This window comes from Indicator indicator, chromosome 10, assembly GCF_027791375.1.
Source record: "Indicator indicator isolate 239-I01 chromosome 10, UM_Iind_1.1, whole genome shotgun sequence".
NCBI classification, from domain to species: Eukaryota; Metazoa; Chordata; class Aves; order Piciformes; family Indicatoridae; genus Indicator; species Indicator indicator.
Window position 1 is genome coordinate 18,731,687 of NC_072019.1, and position 21,893 is coordinate 18,753,579.

At 50.8% G+C, this 21,893-nt stretch overlaps 1 protein-coding gene across 1 annotated transcript; it reads left to right on the plus strand.

Moving 5' to 3' along the window:
• Window positions 1-3,743: 3,743 nt before the first annotated feature.
• On the plus strand, window positions 3,744-21,883 carry RGSL1 (regulator of G protein signaling like 1). Its single transcript, XM_054384536.1, has 21 exons — window positions 3,744-3,756; window positions 4,549-4,631; window positions 4,869-4,943; window positions 5,667-5,796; window positions 6,736-6,840; window positions 7,144-7,305; window positions 7,462-8,420; window positions 8,976-9,038; window positions 10,643-10,855; window positions 11,634-11,778; window positions 12,204-12,291; window positions 13,638-13,831; window positions 14,295-14,412; window positions 14,874-14,970; window positions 15,382-15,511; window positions 16,215-16,395; window positions 17,050-17,188; window positions 17,809-17,933; window positions 18,099-18,211; window positions 21,347-21,442; window positions 21,843-21,883. The coding sequence occupies exons 1-21, from the start codon at window positions 3,744-3,746 to the stop codon at window positions 21,881-21,883; spliced, it is 3,270 nt and encodes a 1,089-aa protein (XP_054240511.1).
• Window positions 21,884-21,893: the final 10 nt, after the last annotated feature.

Sequence of the window (21,893 nt, forward strand, 5' to 3'; positions counted from 1 at the left end):
CCTCCCTCTCCACCCCTTTCTCAGCCCCCTTGGTTGCCATGCCCAATGCTTACCTTGCTGCTCCTAACATGGCATTACTTCATGCCCCAGCAGCCTTGTCCCCTGGCTCCCCCCAGGGAGCGTTCTTTGCAAAAGAGGCATTGCCTCTGCCAGCTCCAAGCTGGTCTGGCAGCAACCCCAGCAGGTAGCACCTACCTCTCACCAGCTCTGCCCTACACACATTCAGACCTTGCACAGAGGCCGAGTGTCTTCAGCAAGCAGGGGCCACCCCTGAGGAGCACATGCTGGCCATCAAAAGCAGCCAGGGGAAACTGGAAGATGAGAACGGCAGGGACAGGCGGGATTTGAGACCTAGAAATTGCTTGGCTCAGTTTGCTCTGTACAAGGGTGGAGAATATCCCAGGGAGCTCTCAGCACATGCCTTTCCCTGCAGTTGGAAACTGGTCACAGTGTGCATTGGCAGGGTTGTTTTTGTTGGGGTTATTGGGTTTGTGTTGGGGGTATTTTTGGTCTTGCCTTTTCGTTAGCACTGTTCATGCTGCTAAACGCAGTCCCAGCTAGGTCAGGGCCATGTTAGCTGTGGCTAGCAGATTAATTTCAGCCTCATGTACTTCCCAACTCTGTAAGTAAGAGTGCAGAAAGCCCGAGTGCTGCCCAAGTGGATTAAATGACAGGATCCGAGCCTGACATTGTTAATTAGCAAAGGTACCTGCAAAATGCTGTTGTCCATGTCCCCTCCTTAAGGGTAAATTAGAGCCACGTCCTGCTACAACACATGCTTAACCTGGACTGGTGAAGTCAACAGACCCAAGCACTCATTTAAGGTTACCCAAATGATTGATTTTGCTTTAGCTGGAGAAGAGACTGAGCCTGCTGTGGAGACTCTCAGGTGTAGCGGGTCAGAACCCAGTCAGTCCCAAGTAAAGGAGCTACAGACAGATGGCAGCAGGCTCAAAATTATTTCTAATTAATGTAAGGAAATGCCAGAGATATCCTTGCTTGAGCAAAAAAGTCTCATGCACACAGGAGTCCAAGCACAAAAATAACATTTTTAAAAATAATAATAATAATAATCCTAATATGTTCAAGAAAAAAATTAATATTTAAGGCTGAACTGCCCTACCTGAGACCTCAGACAATTCCAGTTTTAAGGTGTTGTGGGTCCAGAAGGATCATGCCCATTGCTGACAGCCTGTGAGGTGTCCTAAACTATCTATAAGAGAACAGGCTGAGGCTGTGGGAGGAAAAAAAACCCCAATCTTCCCCCACAAGCTCACTCTGGGCATGTAAATACTTAGTTTAGAGAGTGGGTTTGTGCAGCAAGGTGCTTGCACTGCTTCCTCATGCTGCTGTTTCCCAGTTTGCAGGGGCTGTAGACCATTCCCTGAGACCAAAAGTGTCTCAAGGGGATGGGGTTGCTGAGGGTTGATGGGGAAACAACCCCCACCCTCTCCATGCCAACAAAAGGGGCAGGTTGGGCAGCCCTGGGGGAGGTTGTGAGTAGCCAGTGACAGCAAGCAGTGAAGATGACCCTGCAGTTGGGCAGCCTTGGACTTCTCTGCCACCCAGGAGTGCAAGGCTCTGCCAGTGGTAGAGGTGGCTTCAGGTCTGCTCAGGGTGGGCTGCTGCCAACGTAGGTAATTTGGGCTTGGACAGAGTAGGAACGAAGCCCTTCTGACGTGTTTGGTGTTGCAACCCTGCCCTTATCTTTGTACAAAGAGTCCTGCCACTCTGCCCTCCACTCCAAGCCCCCTTCTAAATCCGGGTTGGGTTCATGTGCCCACCTTTTCTTTTTAAAAGCCTTTTCCTTTTTTTTTTTTTTTTTTTTTTTTTTAATAGCCACACAGATATTAAAAAATGCTGTTGGTTGACAGCCAGCTGAACATGAGCCAGCAGTGCACCCAGGTGGCCAAGAAGGCCAACAGCATCCTGGCTTGGATCAACAATAGTGTGTCCAACAGGATCAGGGCAGGGATTATCCCCCTGTACTCAGCACTGGTGAGGCCACACTTTGAATACTGGGATCAGTTTTTGGGCCCCTCACTCTAAGTAGGACATTGAGGGGCTGGAGTGGGTCTAGAGGAGAGCAACAAGGCTGGTGAAGGGCATGGGAACAGGTCTTGTGAGGAGCAGCTGAGAGTACTGGGATTGTTTAGTGTCAATAAAAGGAGGCTGAGGGGAGACCTTCTTGCTCTCTACAACTCCCTGAAAGGAGGTTGGAGCCAGGTGGGGGTCAGTCTCTTCTCCCAAGTAACAAAGCAATAGGACAAGAGAAAATGGCCTCAAGTTGCTCCAGGAGAGGTTTAGGTTAGATATTAGGAGTGATTTCTTCTGCAAAAGGGCTGTCAAGCCCTGGAACAGGCCACATGGGAAAATGGTGGAGTCACCATCCCTGGAGATACTAAAAAGATACATAGACATGATGCTAAGAGACATGGTTTAGTGGTGACCTGGCAGTGCTGAGTTAATGGTTGGACTTGATGATCCTAAAGGTCTTTTCCAGCCCAAACAATTCTCTGATTCTAACATGCTTTCTGGAGTCTGTCATGTAGCACCAGTTATCCTCCTTGCACAAGACAACACAGAAGTGAGCTCACTTGCTCGTGGTGACAGAGCGAGCCGGGGCCAGCAGCCCAGGACTGTCACCCTGAGGTCCCCAGCACCAGCTCCACCATTAATTTGGGGCTGTCCCTGAACTAATTGTGACTGTGGAGTCACAAGCCCTTGGTCGAGATACGGAGCCCTGCTGCTGAGAACAGCCTCACATTCCTGGTGAGGCAGCGCCACCTCGTGAGGTGGCCTCACTCCTGGGGACGTGTTGGGTGCGGGCAACTGTCCTGCCCCAGCGCTGCCCGCAGCAGGTCCCCACGCTCCGCACAGAGGTGGCTGCACACCGCTAGGTGCGCTTGAACCTAGAGGGTGATAGGATCAGGGCCTGCAGCCACAGCGACACCTAGGGGCCATGGCACCCAGCGGAGCACGGCTGCCCTGTGTCAATGGCCAGGGCAAGAAGCTCAGCGCTTCCTAGAAACGCAAGGTTGGCAGAGTCCATCCAGCAGCCCCCCTTAGGTAAGCGTAGAAGAGATGTCCAGTGCAGGAGAAGCACGAGACCTCTGCTCCACACTCTGAACGGGCCACAAAACCCTTCCCGCTCCCACTGGCATCGTGGAGCTACAGACAAGCAGAGATATTTCTCTGCTACACGCACATCAGAGACCCCAGGCACAATGGTGCCCAAAACCTGCAGGGTACCAGAAGCCTTGCCAGGTCTGACACCATGGCATTAGGGACAGGGGAATCAAATACCTACCTGGGGAGTAGATTCCTCCTCCTGCCAGGCAAACAGGTCACTCCTGCTGCAAGAGAGATGTGGTTCCTTCTTTTCTCCTCTTCCCACTGGAGAGTATCCAAGTTTGGTTCTTAACCTGAGATCTAATGAAGCAGGACAGCTAATAAGAAATCTGGGGTTGCTGTGTTCAAGGCATGTGTAGCAGGGTCTCCTGTGAAATTTCCATCACCACCTGAACCTGGTTCGAAGGCAAGAAGTTTACTTAAGTAGGGAAGAAGGAGGGATTTGTTTCACTAAGTATGGTGATTTTAAAAGTTGTATTTCCATGAAGGATTGCAAAAAGGAAAGTGCTGAGAGCCATCCCAAGGGCTCACCATGACAACTGTGTCACAAGCAGTGTGACACTCCAGAATGCATCCCTGGGACACAGCAGCTCCTCTTGGGACACGGCAGCATGATAGCCACTGGTGAGTTACCTTTGCTGGAGGCTTCAGCCCCTTTAAGCACACCCCAAACAGGACAGCAGGGAAAAAAACCCACAACAGTATTAGGCTTCTGAACTCTGGGTCCTGCCTGTGACACAGCTGTGCCTTCACACTAGCAGACATTTCCAAGGGCATCCACCCATCAGAAGCCTGATGCCATCTCACTCTGTTGCATCCAGATCTTTGAGACACGAATAAAACTTCACAGGATAGCGGCACACGGTCTTGATGCCCTGGGTGCATGGGGTAGGGCTCTGCAATGATTGTCACCACAGCCTGCCTCTAACCTGATGGTGCCTCCCAGTTTGGGGTAATTGGTGACCAGAACCTAAGCAAGAGGACTCAGAGGACACCAAGGGAGTGGGGCTGGAGCAGCAGCACCAGAGCACAGCACAGAGCTGCACTCTGTGATAGCAGGCTTATGCCTGCTTTCTGGGTAAGGCAGAGGAGCACTCTCTCCTCCAGCTACACCTCCCTTTTCCTGCCCTACAGGTGCCACCATGTACCTTTGTTTTTTAAGAAGCTGCCTTTCAGCCTTTCCTGCTCCTGTCTGCAGCTGAACCTGCTGCTTTCCAAACACCCTGTGCCACTCACCCAAAGCACATGGGTGCACCAGGACCCACATTTCATTAACTGTCCCTTCCGTGTGTGCACAGGACAAGCCCATAGCACACATCCTCTAGGGCTGTCCCTCTCCAAACTTATCCTTTAGTTCACACTGACATCACGCTTGCAACACAGAGCCCAGGTAACTTCCTTTTCTCCCCTTTGTAGCAACCATAGCCTCCATGGAGATGGGGCTTCTGCTGAGAGATGATGTTTTTGTCGACTTTTTCAACACGTTTCTGAACCTTCCTGTAAGTCTACTCTACATCATAGAGCCCAGGAACTTCCTGAGCCCCCCCAAAAAAATGGAAATATGCCATACTCAGGCTGGAAAATGAGGGAAACTGGAAGACCCTCATCCTGGGGATAGAGCTCTGAAGGGGAAAACTGTGTCCTCCTCCATAGTGAGGACCAATTAGAACATCTGTGCTCTGGGCTCCCCTGCCACCCTCCATTTCTTTCAGGTCTCCCCTTACCTTTTGCTACAGGTTTTTGGCCAGACACCTATTTACATCAGCAGCATAGGCCAGTGGGACCTCTGGCCAGAGCTACCAAGTCACCTGGTGAGAAAATGCCCCTTGAGGGGAGGGTGAGAAGGGAGGAAAGGAGTAGGACAGGGGAGGGAAGGAGTCCATTTCTCATTGCCAAGGCCAGTCTCTAGCTCTGCTGTTTGTGCAGCTGGGGGATTATTTCAAACAGGTGTCATTTTGCTTTTAGGCCCTGGGATGACCATAAGCCATTTAAAGTCCTGACGCAGCTTATGGAATCCAGCCAGCCCTCATAGTTGGAGGTGGTGGCAGAGAAGGAAGATATGAACATCAGTCCTTTGTGCCCTGTATTCCTCCTGAATTCACCAGGCATAAAGTCCTCTTGGTCCTCAAACTGGCTCAGCCCTCCCCCTCTCCATATCCATGACTGCCATTTGTGGTGCTCAGATCCTATAGCAAAAGGGAATCTGCTTCCCTCAGTGCTGCCAGCAAGCTGCCATGCCTTCATGCCTGGGCTCCAGGAGAGCAGGCAGGCTGTGAGGAGAAGCAGCCATGCAGCACCAGGTCTCCCAGGTTTGCAGGCAGAGCTCACAGGCATGCAAGCAGGAGCTACGTAGCTCGAGCATCCTCCCTTCTTTCTCAGCATGGGGTTGGTTTTCCTCACCATCTAGCAACAGGGTGCCTTTCCCACCTCCTTACCCCGTAGCAAGATCCCACTACTCACCCTAATCCCCAGGCAAGAGACAGCTCCTTGCTCGCAGTCTAATCCTCTCCTTGGTTGCGGGGCTTGCAACGCAGGATCCCAGCCCCCCAGCTTTCCTGGCTTGGCTGCAAAAGCACCGCCTGCCTCACTTCTGCAAATCCAGCTTGTGCCTCCACCTCGTCCTCTGCCAGAAGCTTCTGGGTTTCATTCGGTCAGGAGAAGCAGGTGAGTCATCTCAGCACAGAGGAAATCGGAGTGGCTTCGCTCCTCTGCCTGGGGCTGCCACCACCTGGGTCATGCCTCTGCTCCGGGTTAAAAAAGGCTCTGAAGGTCCTGTTTGTAGGGATGCAGCAGGTCCTGGGTTTTCCACAGGATAAATGGGGCTTTAACCCACAGCCCTGGTAGTACAGGCTCGCTGCCTCTGTGGAGCTGAGCTGGAGAAACCTGCTTGATAAGGGTTTCCATGCAGTTCAGGGGTGGAGCAGGGCTGGAGAGCATCCTCAGGCATGGTAAACCAAGGTCCTGGTGTTTGGGTCTGTAGCTATGTAGGGTGCCCAGAGCTCTCACAGTGTATTGCAATAGGTTCCTTGTCTGATGCTTTTTACCCTGCAACAATAAGCCTGTGCTGTGGTCAGTCTCACCAGTAGCAAGTGTGGACTGTGCTCAGTTCCCCCCTAAAATGAGTCATCTCAGCCCAGCCAACTGCTTTGTCAACCCACGTGTCAGCACAAGGGAAGGCTACTGGAAGGAAAGCTATGGCAGATTTTCATTTCCCAAAAATAAGCAATTCATCAAGGCTTCCTCCACTGCTGTTTCTAAGAGCATTGCTGCTGCTTCTCCAGTTGGGTTGAACTTTCAACTGAAGGAGGTTGAGGGCAAGCTCCAAATGCAGGCAAAAAAAAAAAAAAAATGGACTGCAAGGGGAAGAAGCTGTCACCAACGTGTGCAGGTTGCCCTTGCAACCACCACATGTGCATCCTCCAACCCTGCCCAAAGCTCCCATTTCAGTGTGGTTTGCTGGTCTCCTGGCTCACAGCACTGCTGCCATTTGGCAGCCTCTCTCGAGAAGGCTGGGGAATGCTGGGGGGGGCGGTCTGGAGGGCTTTCTTGAGGACCACTCTTGCACGCACCTCCTAATACCATGCTCTGCACTCTCTCTGACAGCAAAACTGCTCAACTGGCAAAGTGCAGACCAGTGGCTGCTGGAGAAGTGCATCAGTGGAAGCCAGGGCATGTGGCACTTTCAAGCCTTCATCCAAGGAACAGCAGGTGGGCATGGGATGTTCTGCAGCCCTTTCTCAGCCAGCTGTGGGCAAGCTGGGCAGTGGGACACCGGCACTGAGCTGGGGATGTGGGTAAGCACCGGTGGGACAGGAGATACTGCAATCCCAGCTAGAGCTTTGGAAGATGAGCCAGCAGCAGAGCCCCAGAAAGAGCACTATGCTGGCTCTTCTCTGCACTGTTCCCTCGGTTCATCCAGGCAATCTTCCCTGCTTTTTAAAAACACAGGCTGCTTCACTCATCAGTGCGGCTTTCAGGGGCTCTTTCCAACTCCTGTCCCTTGTCCCATAGGTGAGGAGCTGACCAACTTCTGGCTCACTACTGAAAGGCTCCTGGGGCTTGATGAGTCAGATGCAAGGCAGAGGGACCTCTACCTGTCCTTACTCCACAGGCTGAAAGCCACTCACCTGCGTGAAGGCTCCAGCGTCATCATTCTCTGCAGGACCATCGTTGGTAAGAAGCATGGGAGCTGGGGATGAGCAGTACTCTTCCAACAAGGTGGGCTTCCCTGGATGCTCTGAGGGAGGTGAAATACCATCAGCTTTGTTTTGCTGGGTAATGATCCACATGGAGCCATCTCCTCATCATAATCCCCTGCATCCATTTCAGGGTCACTGCTGAAAGCTGGACATGTTCAGCCCATCAGCACCAGGAGGGAAATCCTAAGTAAGATGCAGGAACGGGTCCTTTTTACAATTCAGAGTTACTGGCTCCCTAAATTCTTCATCCACTGCAAGATGAGCATGGAGAAGGAGAAACCATGCCAGCCTCTGCTGCAGGAGTACCAGGAGCGTTTGTTGCAGGGCAGCATGCAGGAGCCCTCTGGCTTCTCAGAGGATCTCTTCACGATGCACATTAAAAGAAGCCAGGGTTTGTCAGGACTCTACTGCAGCAGGAAGGCCAAAGCAGATATCTGGACTCTGGTCAAGGAGGGAAGAGACACCAAAGAAATGAAGATGCCCACTTTCCAGGTGCAACCAGAAAGGCAGCCAGCTGGGAGCACAAAGGAATCACAGCTGGATAGGAATGCTTTGGGATCGGTTCCTCAGCAGCCAGAGCACCCTGCAAACACTGCCTTTGGAGACAAAGGAGGAGCAACCTCTCCCAGCAGACCTGAACCCAGAGCAGAGTGGGTCCTTCATCTGGAAGGCCTCCATGAAGAGAGAATCTGCTCTAACCTGCATTCCTCTGCCCCCCTTGTCCAGCTGCCATCCCTGAAAAAGTCATTCAAGACTCTGAGTTTCCTTCCTTGGGCCCTTAGTGCTGACAGCTGTGCTGGACGGCCCTTCAGGGACTTCTTGAAGCACCAGGGCCGCTATGTGGAGACTCATCTCCTGGACCTGTGGCATGAGCTGGAGGAATTTCTACCTGTGGTGCTGGACCCCCGCAAAGAAAACAGTTTCTTCCTGCGACATTTGATTGGGGAGAAGATATGCAAGACCTACCTGGAGGAAGGCACCACTGGGCACCTTCCCTTGGAGACCAAGACTGTCAGGACCTTGCAGAACTATCTGATGTACGGAGAGTTCTCCCCCTGCATATTCAGAGCCCAGAAGGAGATTTGCAAGGTAGAGAGCAGTGCTGGAAGTGGTGAGGCTGGGAGGTACAGGTACTGTTGGCACCCCAGAGCTGGTGTGAGGGCTTTGGGCATGTTTTAAGAAGAGAGGTATTTGGAAAATAAAGATGTAAAAAGGCTAGGAAGGGGAAATCTTAACAGCTACAAGCCACCTGGCACTGGAACCTGTAACCAAGATGCACCAGGCCAGCACAGAGGAACAACCTCACTGGTCTGCTGGCCAGTGGAGCAGAGATGAGCAATTATCTAGCAGATGGTGGCCTCAGTTGTTAAACGTACATGGCAGAGACCATGGAATGGCAAGGCAGTGGCCATCTCAGTCCCTGGTTCCATCACAATATGACTAAAACATATTTACAAGGCTTTGAGCAACCCAATGGATCAGCCTGGGTATACATCTCCTGGCAGATCTGTCCTGGGCATCTCAGTGAAGTGGGACCTGCCTATGCCATCACCACTGCAACCTCAGGGTACAGCAGGTCTGAGAGGTGCTGGCTGCTGCTGCTGGAGCACTAACTGAGGACAACCCACTTCTGCTCCTCCTCAGGTGCTCTGCTGCTTCTATGAGGAATTTCTGGCTGCCGATGACAGAACCTTCCTCCAGTTTATGGTAAAGTGGAGGCACAGGGGTTGTGGGTATCCTTAATGGATGTTCAAAAACCAGTGGAAATATGAAAAATCAGAGAGAGGGAGGAGAAGTCCAGCATTAGCTACAGTGGTCCAGCATCCACAATGTCCGCCAACCAGTGCTGCTGCAGGATGATACTCCCACAGAGATGCTCCAGATACCCAGAGCAACTGTCCTCAGGACTGCCACTCCAGCACCCCTTAAGTCAGACACACTGCAAGCATATCCTGTGACCTGGCCCAAAACCAAGGAGACAGTTCAATGTAATTGTCAGGGTAGACAGAGGTGAGACCAGTAGCAGGCAAGTGCACTGGTAACTGCCTCATGGGCAAAGCTCTCCTGGGAATCAACTGCCCTGTTTTTTTTCCTTGCCTGCAACAAGACCTGCTGTTACTGGGACTCATGTGCAGACACACATATGTATGTCCCCATCCCAGTGGGACTCCCTGGAAAGCACATGGAGGGGAAGAGGTCCTGCAGCCAACCTAAGCCATTCTAGGATTCAACCCACTCAAGTTTTCCACTGTTTTTTCCCCACTGTGTAAAGGAATGATTTGAGAAAGAGTCACATAAGTACTCATCTTCAAAGAGCATTATCCCTTCTGGCAGTGGGAATCCCACTAATCCCACTTGTTTATGAGCACCTTAAATGCTAGCTTTACACCTGGGAGCATCCTCAAGGACTGAAGCCCCCTAAGCATGCCACCTGCTTGGCTCCCTGCACAACCTGCATAGGCAGCTTTGATGAATACAGATGGGGCTCTTCAAACCAACCATTAGGCTTTTCCCCAAACTGCAACATAAAATCAGCTGCTGATCCTTACGATGGTAAGGAGAGGATGTCAAGGATATTGTCCCCAGAGACCTAGCTCATGGAGATGCCAGCAGCTCAGTTAGCAAGAGCTGAGCATTTGGGGAAAGTCAGCTGGCAAGTGTTGACCTCGATTTGTGAAATGCTCTTGGTTGTAAGTTAATTAACTGCCCAGGTTTTGAAGCATCTTCTCAGGAAAATTACCCTTCAGAGCACAGACCTGGTGTGAGAATGCAGTTAGCACTTCAGCAGGCATCAAGGCCACACTCTCCACAGGCATCATTCCTTAAGCCAAACTCCTCCCAGGCCTCACCATTCTGACATCAGGGGAACTAGTTGCTCAGGGAATTAGCAGAGTTATTTTTGGTGCTTGCTCCCAGGGACAGCAGCCAACCGACAAAGCACACAAGGTTACCTGTCTGCTGGAGACACCTTCAGGGTTGTCTTCAGCCCTCCTGGGTGGACATGGACCTCTTAGGAAAGCTGCCACCTTTGCTAGCAAGCCATTGTCTGGACTACCTGGGGGACCTGCTGCACATCCCAGTTGCAGGAAGATGTGAGCCCGCTTTAGGCAGCTGCACAGGGAGGTTTAAGGGCTATGCTGAGCTCCATGCTCATGTCGATTTCTTCCAGGTAGTATAAAGCTAAAGCAGAGTAGGGTAGGTTTGTGCTCCAAGGCACAGTACAGCTGCCCTGTTTGGCAGAGTGTAGGAGCAGCAGCTCCCCAGGTGGGGTGCATGCTTTGTGCAATCAGCCTCTGCTCTTCTCACCATAGTCTCCACAGAGCAGCGTCCCAGCACCTGAGGAGCAGGGCCATGCTCTTGGGGAAGATGAACGTTTCCTCCTGTTCCAGCGACTAAACGAGTCCTTGAAGCTGAGCCAGGCCTTGCATGGCACAAGGAACTTGGAAGGTCTCTCCTCTGAGCACTGGCAACTAATGGCCACTCAGGACCTCCGCCAGGGGGGCTTCATCCAGGCAGAGGTGGAACTTCTCCGCAGGGCAGGTAAAAGGAAGCTCTGAATTTCTGCTAGGGCTCAGGCTGGTAAGGCACATTTCCTGCATCTGTGGTGACCACTGGCTTTGGTGTGTTGCTGTTTTGCTGACAGCAGGTGGCCATCATGGAATGGGTTGGGCAAGGTACCTGGGAGCCATGAAGCGTAATGCAAGCCCTGACAGTGACCCGTGAGCCAAATTCCCTCCTGCCAGAGGCACCAAATGCCTCATGAGTTGGAACATGCTGCCCAGGGAGGTGGTGGAAGTCACCATCCCTGGAGGCATTCAAGAAGCACGTAGATGTGGCTCTTCAGGATGTAGTTTAGTGGTCATGGTAGTTGGGTTACAGCAGGACTCGATCTTGAAGGTCTTTTCCAACCTTGATGATTTCATGATCCCTGCACTGGATTGGCTCACCAGACTTTGCTGCAGCAAAGCAACTGAACCTCAAAACCAGCAACTGCCACAGTCCTCTTCCACATCTTGACCTTTCCCTGTGAACACCTGGCCATGCTGGTGTAAAACCTCAGTATTGTCTTCTTGCATCGTCTTTTGAGAATGACATCGGGTTTCTCAGCACCTGCTGGTGCACTGACAGTGACAACAGTCACCTGTGGCAACCACTCGGTGGGGCCTCAGTTGTACCTGAGAAATGTGGTGTTATGGGTAGGTCATGGGAACAGGGCAGAGAAGGGATGAGGAAAGGTGAGTAACAATCACAATACAGCACTCAAAGGGGCTGTCATAGCCAGGAGGAGTGAACACTTTATCTGACCTGGCTTCTCGATCTGATGCAGACGCCCACAAGGTGGCATCCTCACACCGTCCAGATGTGTCGGTTCCTCAGAAACTCTCATCGGATGTGGATAGCCCAAGCAAGGAAAAGGAGCATCCGGGTCTCAAAAGTCCGCCACTCAGTGAGTTCAGTCTGAGCAGGCTAGAAGCAGGGTGGGCCCACAACTTTCATGCCCTCAAAGGGGCTCCAACATACCTTAAGGCAGCTGCACAAGCAGGTATCTTTCCTGCTTGCATCTCTTCATGTAACAGAACATCTCTAGAAGGAGATAGAGGCCAAGCCACCTTTGAAAGGCATATTTTGGGGTGTTAATCCAGCTGGAGAAGATGGAAATGGGAAGGCTTCTCTGAAGCAGATACCAAGGGCATGAAATCACACAGACAGAGTTCCCATAGCACTTACAGTGTCTCCTAAGCCAGGCTCACCATCAGCATGTTGGCTCTGGGCACAGCTTGGGTTTCTTTGGGCTGCTTTGCATTGATGACACCTGTGAGCAGACTCTATCTGTCACCTGAAGAAGGGGCCAACCCTTTTCTATCCCCACAGCCATTGAACCCAAGAAGAGAAAGAAGATGACTGTTCCTGTGAGAAAATCATCCCCTATTGCAGTAAAGAAGCCATCTACAAGACCCAGGTCTGGTACTCTGCAGCAGAAGGCTTTGCTGGTTTTTGCTACTTTCACATTTTCAGGAAGCAGATTTCCCCCAGTGCTGCCCTGCAGTGCCACTGCTGCCTGCTTCATCATTGAGCCCTCTCAGATGTCAGTATGGGTAGCCTGTGGGTCTGAACTGTAGAATTACTGGGGAAAGGAGAAAGATGTTTTAACCCACCCTCAACCCCATAGCTGAGATTTACTCCTCACATCTTGTGCATGTTTCATGCACTTCATCCTCAATTACTCCCTGGCCATCCCTGTGGTACACCTAGACAGCTTTCAGATTCCCAGAGGAAAAAAACAGAAATCACTTTAAACCACCCTGCAACCATACTTAGATGTCTGTACTCACTGACCATGTGAATGTCCTTGTGACTCATGTCTCACCTCCTGGGAATACTCCCAATACAAGCCCTCACAGCTCCACATTGGGATATAAATGGCAATCAGGACACAAGTCCTGAGCAGGAGCAGCTCTTGTTATGTGCTTATTGTGAGCTCTTATTGTGTGTTTATCGTGAAAGTCAGTTTCAGGAGCTAGAAGAATACAGGACTTAGTCCACTGATCTTCAAATCAGAGCTTGCTAACTTCATAAATGACCCAAAATCCCAGTCCACTCCTAGCTCTGGCTTTCCAAAGCTCTGCTGAATCTTTCAATATAAACATCCTCTGGCTTTACATCTATCAGTAATTTCCTGATCTACCAGCTGCAAAAGGTGTTTCCACTCCAGAACACCCTCTTGGCAGCCCAATGCATGAAGCATTCTGCCATCCAGTGGCAAACTGTTTTATTCACAACCTCCTTCCACTAGTCCTTCCAGGTGACCCATCCTTACCCACCTCTCTCCCCTAGACTGTGGGGCTGGCCAAGCCATCTACAGGTTCTGAGGTCTCTATCATAGACCCAAAGACCTACTTGCTCCTTAACTCCCTCGATGAAGCCTCCTCTTCAGGCCAAAACCAGCTGCTGTGGATGCACAGCAGTGAAGCTGTCGGACAGGTGCACCTACAGCCAAAACCAAACAACTTGCCAGGAGAATCACCCCTGGATTCCAAATGGCTTTGTGGGTAATGATTTTAAAGGTCTTTTCCAACCTAAACAATTCTAGGATTCTACAGGCAAGACAGACAAAGGAGGCTGTGCTCCACCAGTACCCTTGCTGGCCCATCTGCTGTGCACACACCTCACTCATCTGCATGTTTCTAGCTCTTCTTCAGGTGTCTCACTCTTGTTGGAGAAGCAAGCACAGAGGTCCTGGCTACGCTGTGTTTCAGGCCACTGGTGGCACAGATGTCACATCTCCTGCTGTCTCCTACTCTGTAGGCACTTTGTGAAAGTGCTGCACAACCGTGCCCACCTGCAGTACTTCAGGCAGTTCCTCAGGGAGCGCAATGCGGATAAACCACTGCATTTCTGGATGGCTGTGGAGAAGCTAAACACAGAGACCAACCCCGAGAGAAAGAGCTTGCTCATCAACAGCATCATCAAAAATTATTTCCATGGTGACATCCCAGCTGGTAGGTGCCCTCCTACCCTGCATTTCATTCATATTGAAATCCTCTTTTCCCTGGGCTTGATGCTGTAGCAGATTTTACATCCTCTCGCAGGGACCTGCCAGTTGTCCTTTCTCACCCAGTGAGGAATTTTATTTGCTGAGGCCTTCCACTGCTGCCTACATTCCTATGAAGGTGGTAGTCTAATTTGGCAGGATCTATTGACCAAAGCTTGCAACATGCAATTCCTGCAGTGGCAGAAAGAATTCTTGCCCATTTGTCTCCTTTAGATGCTCTTGGAGTCACAGTTTCACTAGCAAATTATAGCATCAGCATGGTATAGAAAGGAAAAAGGCTGAGACATTCAGCAGCCAGGGCAGGCAGAGATGGGACAGGGAAGCACTTGCAGATGTGAGGGTAGGAAGAGATGCCATAGCAGCCCAGGAGTGGCTCACAGGGGCAGGCAGTGACCTTACTTCCTTTCCAGAGGAGCTGCTGGACTGTGATTCTTCTATCATCAGTAACATACGTGAGGCCAAAACAGTCAGCCCCTTCATGTTGATGACAGCACAGGTCCTTGTCCAGAAAGCAATGGAGAAACGATGGTGAGCACCTGGGTCAAGCTGGTTCCTTAAGCCCAGTGGTTACACAAACACATCTTTCCCAACACCCATCCCACCCCAAAGTGACAGGCAGCAGCTGTGGCAAACATTTCCTGATGAACCATCAACTGGTGCATGGAAGTCCCAGCCAGAGCCTCACCCCAGCAAGACTGCTGAGACATTCAGCAGGGTTTGTCCCACGGGGACCAGAACACTATAGGGCTTTCAGGGTACTGGGCTAGAGGAGGCAACACACTGCAGATAAACAAGACAATCTCAAGTCAAGAGAGGGGAATCCAGCCTGTTCTCCAACCTACTCCAGGAACTCCTGTCCAATGGGACCCAAACCTCAGGCCCATCCCTGTCAACTGCTCCCCTCATTTAGCCACCCTTCCAGCAAACCACTACCCTCCTCATGTGTTTGACTGCTCTTGATGCTCTTTCCCTGATCTCCCACGTGGCAGGTTTAAAGAGTACCAGGACTTGTTCTCCCCAAGTGAGACACATATGCCTAACGTCGACCTGCAGCACAGGATGGAGAAACTCACGTCAGACAAGCTGGTAAGGAAAGACCCTCTCTGCTGGCAGGCTGAGATGTTGTCCAGGCAAGAAAGAGGAGATACTGTGAGTCAAGTGGTGCTCACATAAATGAAGTGATGGGGGTCAGATTTGGAGACCTGCAAAAAAGCAGCTGATAAAGGCTCACTCCTACAGGCTCTGAAGTCCTGTTCCACACAGACCTCACCAAATTTGGCCACAACTGCCCAAGTGATTCCCATTGTCACCTATGGCCACCCCTGAAACTGGGAAATGCTGGAAAACAAAGACTGTGACTGGGTCACCAATCCCAGCACCGAGGCTGGGCTCTGGTGCTCCAGCTCACAGTGGTGGGTCCAAAAGGGGGGGCTGTGTCTGGGAGCAAGCCTATTGCTGCAGCCAGGGGCTGAGGTGAGCTGTGCCATGTGCCTGCAGCGGCGGGCCTGGTGTGCCATCTGTGACCTCATCAAGAGCCTCTGCAAGTTCCGCAGGGAGATGAACAACGCCAACAGCCGTGGGGAGTTTGAGGACTTCCTCCGACAAGAACTAGGAAACAAGGAGGAAAGTATGGCGAGACTCCTTCCACCCCCTTCTCCTCCCTCCCCAAGATAATCCTGGGGTTAGGCAGAGAGGTAAATAAAGGAAATCTGTGGGTCATCTCCCGTCCCTATATGCTGCTTCAGTTTTCCCAGCTGGAGGCAGATAAAGAGCAGGTATCTCAGGATGCCAGGTATTGCTGTGCAGAGGTCTGCACACAAGCACTGGAGTTAAGAGAATCATGGAATGGGTTGGGTTGGAAGGGACCTTTAAAAGTTATCTAGTCCAACCCCACCGCAGTGAGCAAGGACATCTTCAACTACATCAGGTTGCTCAGAGCCCAATACAACCTGACCTGGAATTTTACTAGAGACGGGGCTCCTCTCCAGGGCCAGTGTTTCATCACTCTTGTTGTAAAAAACCATCATCCTTGCATCTAGTCTAAATCTCCTCTCTTTTAATGCAAACCCGTCATCCCTTGTCCTGTCACAATAGGTGCTGCTAGAAAGCATGCCCACATCTTCCTTTAGGCCCCCTTTAAGTAATGAAGGGCCATGATAAGATCTCCCTGGACCTGAAAGATGAGGTTCAGAGTTGTGCAGAGGCAACACACACAAATACATCCAAGCAGTACCTGATTTTCTGATATGGGTACTCCATGATGCTGTTGCTCCGCATCAGTTACCCAGTGCTGGGAGAAGCAGGACATAACTGCTCTTCTTCTCTCTCAGATATGCCCATCAGCTCAAGGCTGAGCAGCAGCACCATGCTCAATTTCCACTTCCACAAGGCCCATGCCAGCACCCCACCAGACAAGGAGGTGGTACTAGTGAGACGTCTCATGCTTAACAATCAGCTTGTTACCATCAACTTCCTCATTGATGACCTCCGCTTTTTTCTGGAGATTGACAAGTAAGTTCCCTTTCCTCAGGGTGCTCAGGTACCACCAGTCTCCCATCCTGTCAGTAGCATCCACTTCTCAGCAAAGGATAAAACCTGGTCCACAGATTCATTAGCACACACTAAGGTCTGTGCACTCACCCCTGAACTTCTATCAGCACCTCTGTGCAAGGCTAGTGTCTGGACATCACACTACAGCATACAATGCACCAAAGTCTCATCCCATAGCGCTCTACCATCTAATCTACTCATGGTTATCTGCTCCTGAAGCCACAAACCCCTCCACTGCAGCCTAAAAAAGTTCCCTGGCTCCTGTTTGGGTATCCTAGAAGTATTTTTGTTTTGATAGTCCCAAGAAGTTTAACATTTTGCCTATGTCTTGACATGCCAGTTGTGACATCTCTCTATTGACCTTGTCCAGGCCATGGCCAATGCATAACAGCCCTTCAGTCACCACACCCCCCCATACCTGGGGTCAGTTCTCCTCTTTTCCTGAAGAAGGGTAAACATCACATACCCCAGCTGAATGCCATGACCATAAGGCTGCTAGAAGAGGAGAGTGGCTTTTCACTGTTCCCCACTCTGTGGATTGTTATTTCTGACCCACTCATGACTGTCTAGTTTAGCAGCTTTGTCTCAGAGCAAGACGCCCTCATGCCTTTGCAGGTTTTCCAATCTGGCTGACTCAGTTGAAGCTCAGGCAGCCCACAACATGCAGACAGCAAAGCAAGTTGCCTTTCTCAAAAAGAAAGTTGCCATCATCAGCAAACTCTTCCTGAGCTCCGACATTCCCCCTAGACTGCGGGTAAGATGCTGGGACCCCCCAGGAAGCTGGAAGGCTGTTCATTGCTCAAGACCATTGCATCACAGCTGCAAGTAGTTGTGGGGAAAGGGGAACCAGGCAAAGGTTTGGATCTGTTCCTGCCAAGCATGCTGTGAAGCTTCAGAGTATGCTCTGAAGCTTGGGACCTCCACTTGGGCTCCATAAGATAGGATTTGTTCCAGCACCAGACCCATGCTGGCACTTGACCCATACAGATTGAGAACAAACATGTGGAAAAGGAGATAGTGAAAACCCCTACCTGATGGAGAAATGCCAGGCTGAAGGACCAGAATGGGTTCTGCTCACCACCAGTTCAGTCCTTTTGTGCTGCAGAGGTTAACATCACCATCACCCCCTCCCCACTGCACCCACCTCTCCACCTCACAGCAGGCTGTCTTCCTTTTGGAAGGCACAGTACAGTGTTTTCCACACAAATCCAGGGAAGATCCCACCCTTCTGCCCGGGAGAGTGAGCCAGGATATAACTAGCATCTCTTAGAGACTGCTGAAATATGAGGTGGGATCAGGGAAGAAATGTGCCTCCAGGACCCATCAGGGTTGCCACAAACTGCTTTGGTTAAGCAAGGTCTCTTCTGTGACCAGGTAAACATCTCCAAAGAAGAGAGAAATTTCATCTGGAGCTTATCTTCTAAAGGGATACTGACCCGTGTCCTCTACCACAGGGCCAAGCTCATCATCTTCCCCATCCTGATGCACTTCTGGAGAAGGTATGTATTCCCCCACTAAGGTGAGAGAGGCTCTGTGGATGCCATCCATTTCTTTTTCAGCCACTTGTTCCTCTGACATGATAAAAATGCAGATGAGACACTCCCCAAGAGCTCAGCTGTAGATGTCTGCTTGGAGGTTTGCTATCTTCAGTATGTCTCACACAGGTTCTGCTACTGGAAGGTGATGAAGAGCTTTCGGGCATCTGCAACAGAAAAAGGGCTAAGCTCTTTGCCCCCTACAACAGTGTCCTCCAAATCATCTGACATCTACAGTCCAGGTAAGCTGAGTGCCTGTCCCTCAGCACCACATTCGTCTTCAGGCTTGTTATTCCAAACAGAGAGATGCCCAGAACTGGGCTTTTGGTGTCCCACAGGGCTCCCCTTGAAAGAGCCAAACTTCTTCCTTCACACAGCTTTGAGGGTGCATGTGGTACAGGCATGCTGGAAAAGGAGGAACCTTTGAAATTGTTCTTTTCCATCCATTCAGTCACAATTGCCCAGCGAGTTTTTGGATCTTTCTTAGGGGAACAGGGAAACACATGCGGAGCAAAGAGCTGTTGCTTAACTCATGTTTACTGCAATAACCAAGTTAAAAGTACTCACACACCCCCTAAACCAGAAATAAAGCAACTGATCTTTTGAGTTGAAAGTCAGTTGGGAGCAGGAGATCATAGAATTGTCTGGGTTGGAAAGGACCTCCAAAGTTTATCTAGTCCAACCCCCTCTGCAGTCAGCAGGGACATCCTCAGCTAGATCAGGTTGCCCAGAGCCCTGTCCAGCCTCACCTTGAATATCTCCAGGGATAGGGCCCCAGCCACCTCCCTGGGCAACCTGTTTCAGTGTTCCACCACCTTCGTGGTAAAGAACTTGTTCCTGACATCCAACCTAAATCTACTCTTCTCTAGTTTGAAACCATTGCCCCCCCAACCTATCACTATAGGCCTTTGTAAGCAGAAGGAGAACCTTGCAGCCCAACACCAGGCTCAGTGGCATTACATGGAAGATGCTTTGAACATCTGAAATGGAGAATAAGCTTCATCAGAGTTTGAGATGACAGCCACTGGGACATCTCTGGGGAAGGAGAAAGATATTTTTCCTTCCTCATCTACTTGTTTAGTTTCAGTACCCTGAATAACTCTGAAAAGCACAAAGAAATCAGTGCTAAGTGCTGTCAGTCTGCCTGACAGCACAGTTCCTGGACTGAATATTCATTTGGAAATTGTCTAATTGATTTTTGATTAAAGGGGAAACCAAAATAGGCACATACTAATCTTGCTTTGACGGTCGAGTGGGTGTCAGCAAGCCACTGTTCTGCTCCCTGTCATTTATCACTGTCAAGTTCTGGATAAAAATCAGCAGAATTGTAGGATTTTGATATCCACAGGCAGGTGCTTGAGCTGCAGCTCTGCAACCAAGCTGAAGTAACAGACCCTTGTTCTGGTGTGCTCCAGGACTGCCAAGCCATGTCTGTTAGCCCAAACCACCCAACACAGATTCACAGATTACATTGGGTTGGAAGAGACCCTCAAAGGTCATCTTGTCCAACCCTCCTGCAGTGAGCAGGAACACCTCCAACTAGATCAGGCTGCCCAGGGCCACATCAAGTCTTGGGTATTCCCCTAGTTAACGTGAAACGTTCAGCTTGAATCTCCAGCTTGTTACAGAGCCTCACTGCACTTCTAGAGCCTTCTCAAACATAATTGTTTTAATCCCCAAACCCCTTGCCACCAAAAAAAAAAAAAAAAAAAACAACACCACCTCACAAACAAACAAAAAACCCCAACAACAAAAACCCAAACAAAACCAAAAACAGTCAAACAAAAAAAAAACTAAGTAAAACCACACCAGACAAACCCCAACCCATCACATGTATATTCCCAGCTAGAAACAAGCAGAAGTGTTGGGTCACCCAACAGCTATCTGTTGTATTATCTGGGATGAAGATGTTTTTGTCAAGGTCTTCAAGAAAAGGATGGGGAGAGAGGCATTCACAGTGAAACACTGGCACAGGTTGCCCAGAGAGGCAGTTTGCCACCAGAGAGGTGATAGATGCCCCATCCCTGGGAATATTCAAGGTTGGGTTGGATGGGGCTCTGAGCAACCTGATTTAGTTGAAGATGTCCCTGCTGGCTGTAAGGGGGTTGGGACTGGATGACCTTTAAAGGTCCTTTCCAACCCAAACCACTCTATGATTCTGTTTGATCAGTGCAAGCTGTTGCAGGAGTTGGGACAGTCCCACCACAGCCCATGCAGCACAGCCCACATTTAGCTACAGAGAGCCTCAGAGTGAGACTGCACTGAGATACTGCTCTGGAGAGGCAGCTAGGGATGTGTAGAAAAGACTGCAATCTCTCTCACATGGACATTAATCCTGCAGTGATTGTCCTTGGGACAACTGTGCCCAAGCTACAGCTCCCTGTAGCACCTCACAGGGATAAACAACCAGAGGTGGGCAGATAAAATCCCTCAGCTTGGATGGTGAGCTTGGGAAGAAATGTATGATCTCTCAGACCTGCCTCAGCCTTCATGGCTGGCATGTTCAGTCTGGTTGAGTGGGAAGGGCAGATGCCATCATGCCTTGGTAGGGCAGGGTGCAGCTCAGGCTGGCTCCTGCTGTGCAGCACCTGCCAGCCACAGGCAGCCCTGACTGTCAAAGAGCAGACCAAAGCAGCCTGCAAAGCAGCGCTAGGTGCTCTTTCTGGCTGTGCTAATGCCCATGCCACCTTTTGCTCAGGAAGCTTTCCTGCACTTCATCCCACCTTCACCAATGACCTTTTCCTAAGGGTCTCGCTTTCCTGACCTTAAGATACAAACCTAGCTTTTCAGCTGGGAGAAAAAAAAAAAAACGCCCATGTTGTCTTTAAAAGGCACCAAAATTGCTAGGGAAGATACCTGCAATTCCAAAGAAAGCCTCCTCTGGCCCACGCCTTGCTTTTTCCCTCGTTAGAGGGTCGCTGCTTCGCGCAGCGGTGGTGCACACAGGGGGGACCAGAGCTGAATGCGGCTCCCATCACCAGGCGTCACTGTGGCACCACCTGTGCTTTACACAGAGCAGAGGGACCAGTCCTGCTGAGATGGACACGCTCCCCACACCCCATCTCTTGGGCTCCTTTTGGGGGAAGCCACCCATGAGGGCACAAAGCTGAGAGCGCACCTGTGTAGGGGCAGCTGTGTACACACCACACACACCCCCCTTTCCCCTCCTCTCCAAACGCAGTATTCAAAAAGTCTCCAACTGATAACTCTCCGACCCTGCAGGAGAGCTAGGCTGGACATGTTACCCCTGCCCTGCAGCCCCCCAAAGTCAAGGGGAGCTCATGTCTTTGCTCAGCCACTCTGCCTGTGGGATGTGTTGTCCTCCCACATTTGCCATCAGAGTGCACAGCACCACTTCATCTCTTCTCCCTCACCAGGCAATCACACAGTCATTGTCTTCACACTCCAGAAGGGGATCCAGGTCCTGCTGCCAAACCCCAGGAAGAAAATTGACTCCTCAGAGGAGAAGGAAGGTGAGCCAGTGCTGAAAGGACCATTCCTGCTCCAAGTGCTGGGATGGGAGCTGGGCTTTAGGACTCCCTGCATCAGTCCATGAGGGAAAGTTTATGCATGGTGGTTTTCTTAGATGCAGATAAAAGTCTTGAGAAAAAGCTCTTATTCAAGAGGTCCTGAAGAGCAGGTAGGTGATTGCAAAGGCAGCCTCTGCAATCCTCCCCCAAACCACACCAGCACAAGCACCCAGAGCTGGGTGGGTCTGGGCAGAATGCTGGTCACCTCCCAGTCTCTAGTGAAATCCCCTGCTGCAGCCCTCCTGCATGCCCTGAGCACCTCCAACCAGGAGCCTCCCCTGTCACCCATACCCTGCCTCCATCAGCAGCAACCACTGATGCAACATCTCTCTCTTCTCTGCAGGCACCAAGGAACACCAGACGATCCCAAACCACCTATGCTAAGCAGGACAGG

Bases quoted from the DNA above. Each gene is read 5' to 3' on its own strand.
- RGSL1 (XM_054384536.1), top strand. The intron at 4,632-4,868 runs GTAAGTCTACTC...CTTTTGCTACAG, and splicing joins ACACGTTTCTGAACCTTCCT to GTTTTTGGCCAGACACCTAT. The intron at 7,306-7,461 runs GTAAGAAGCATG...CATCCATTTCAG, and splicing joins TCTCTGCAGGACCATCGTTG to GGTCACTGCTGAAAGCTGGA.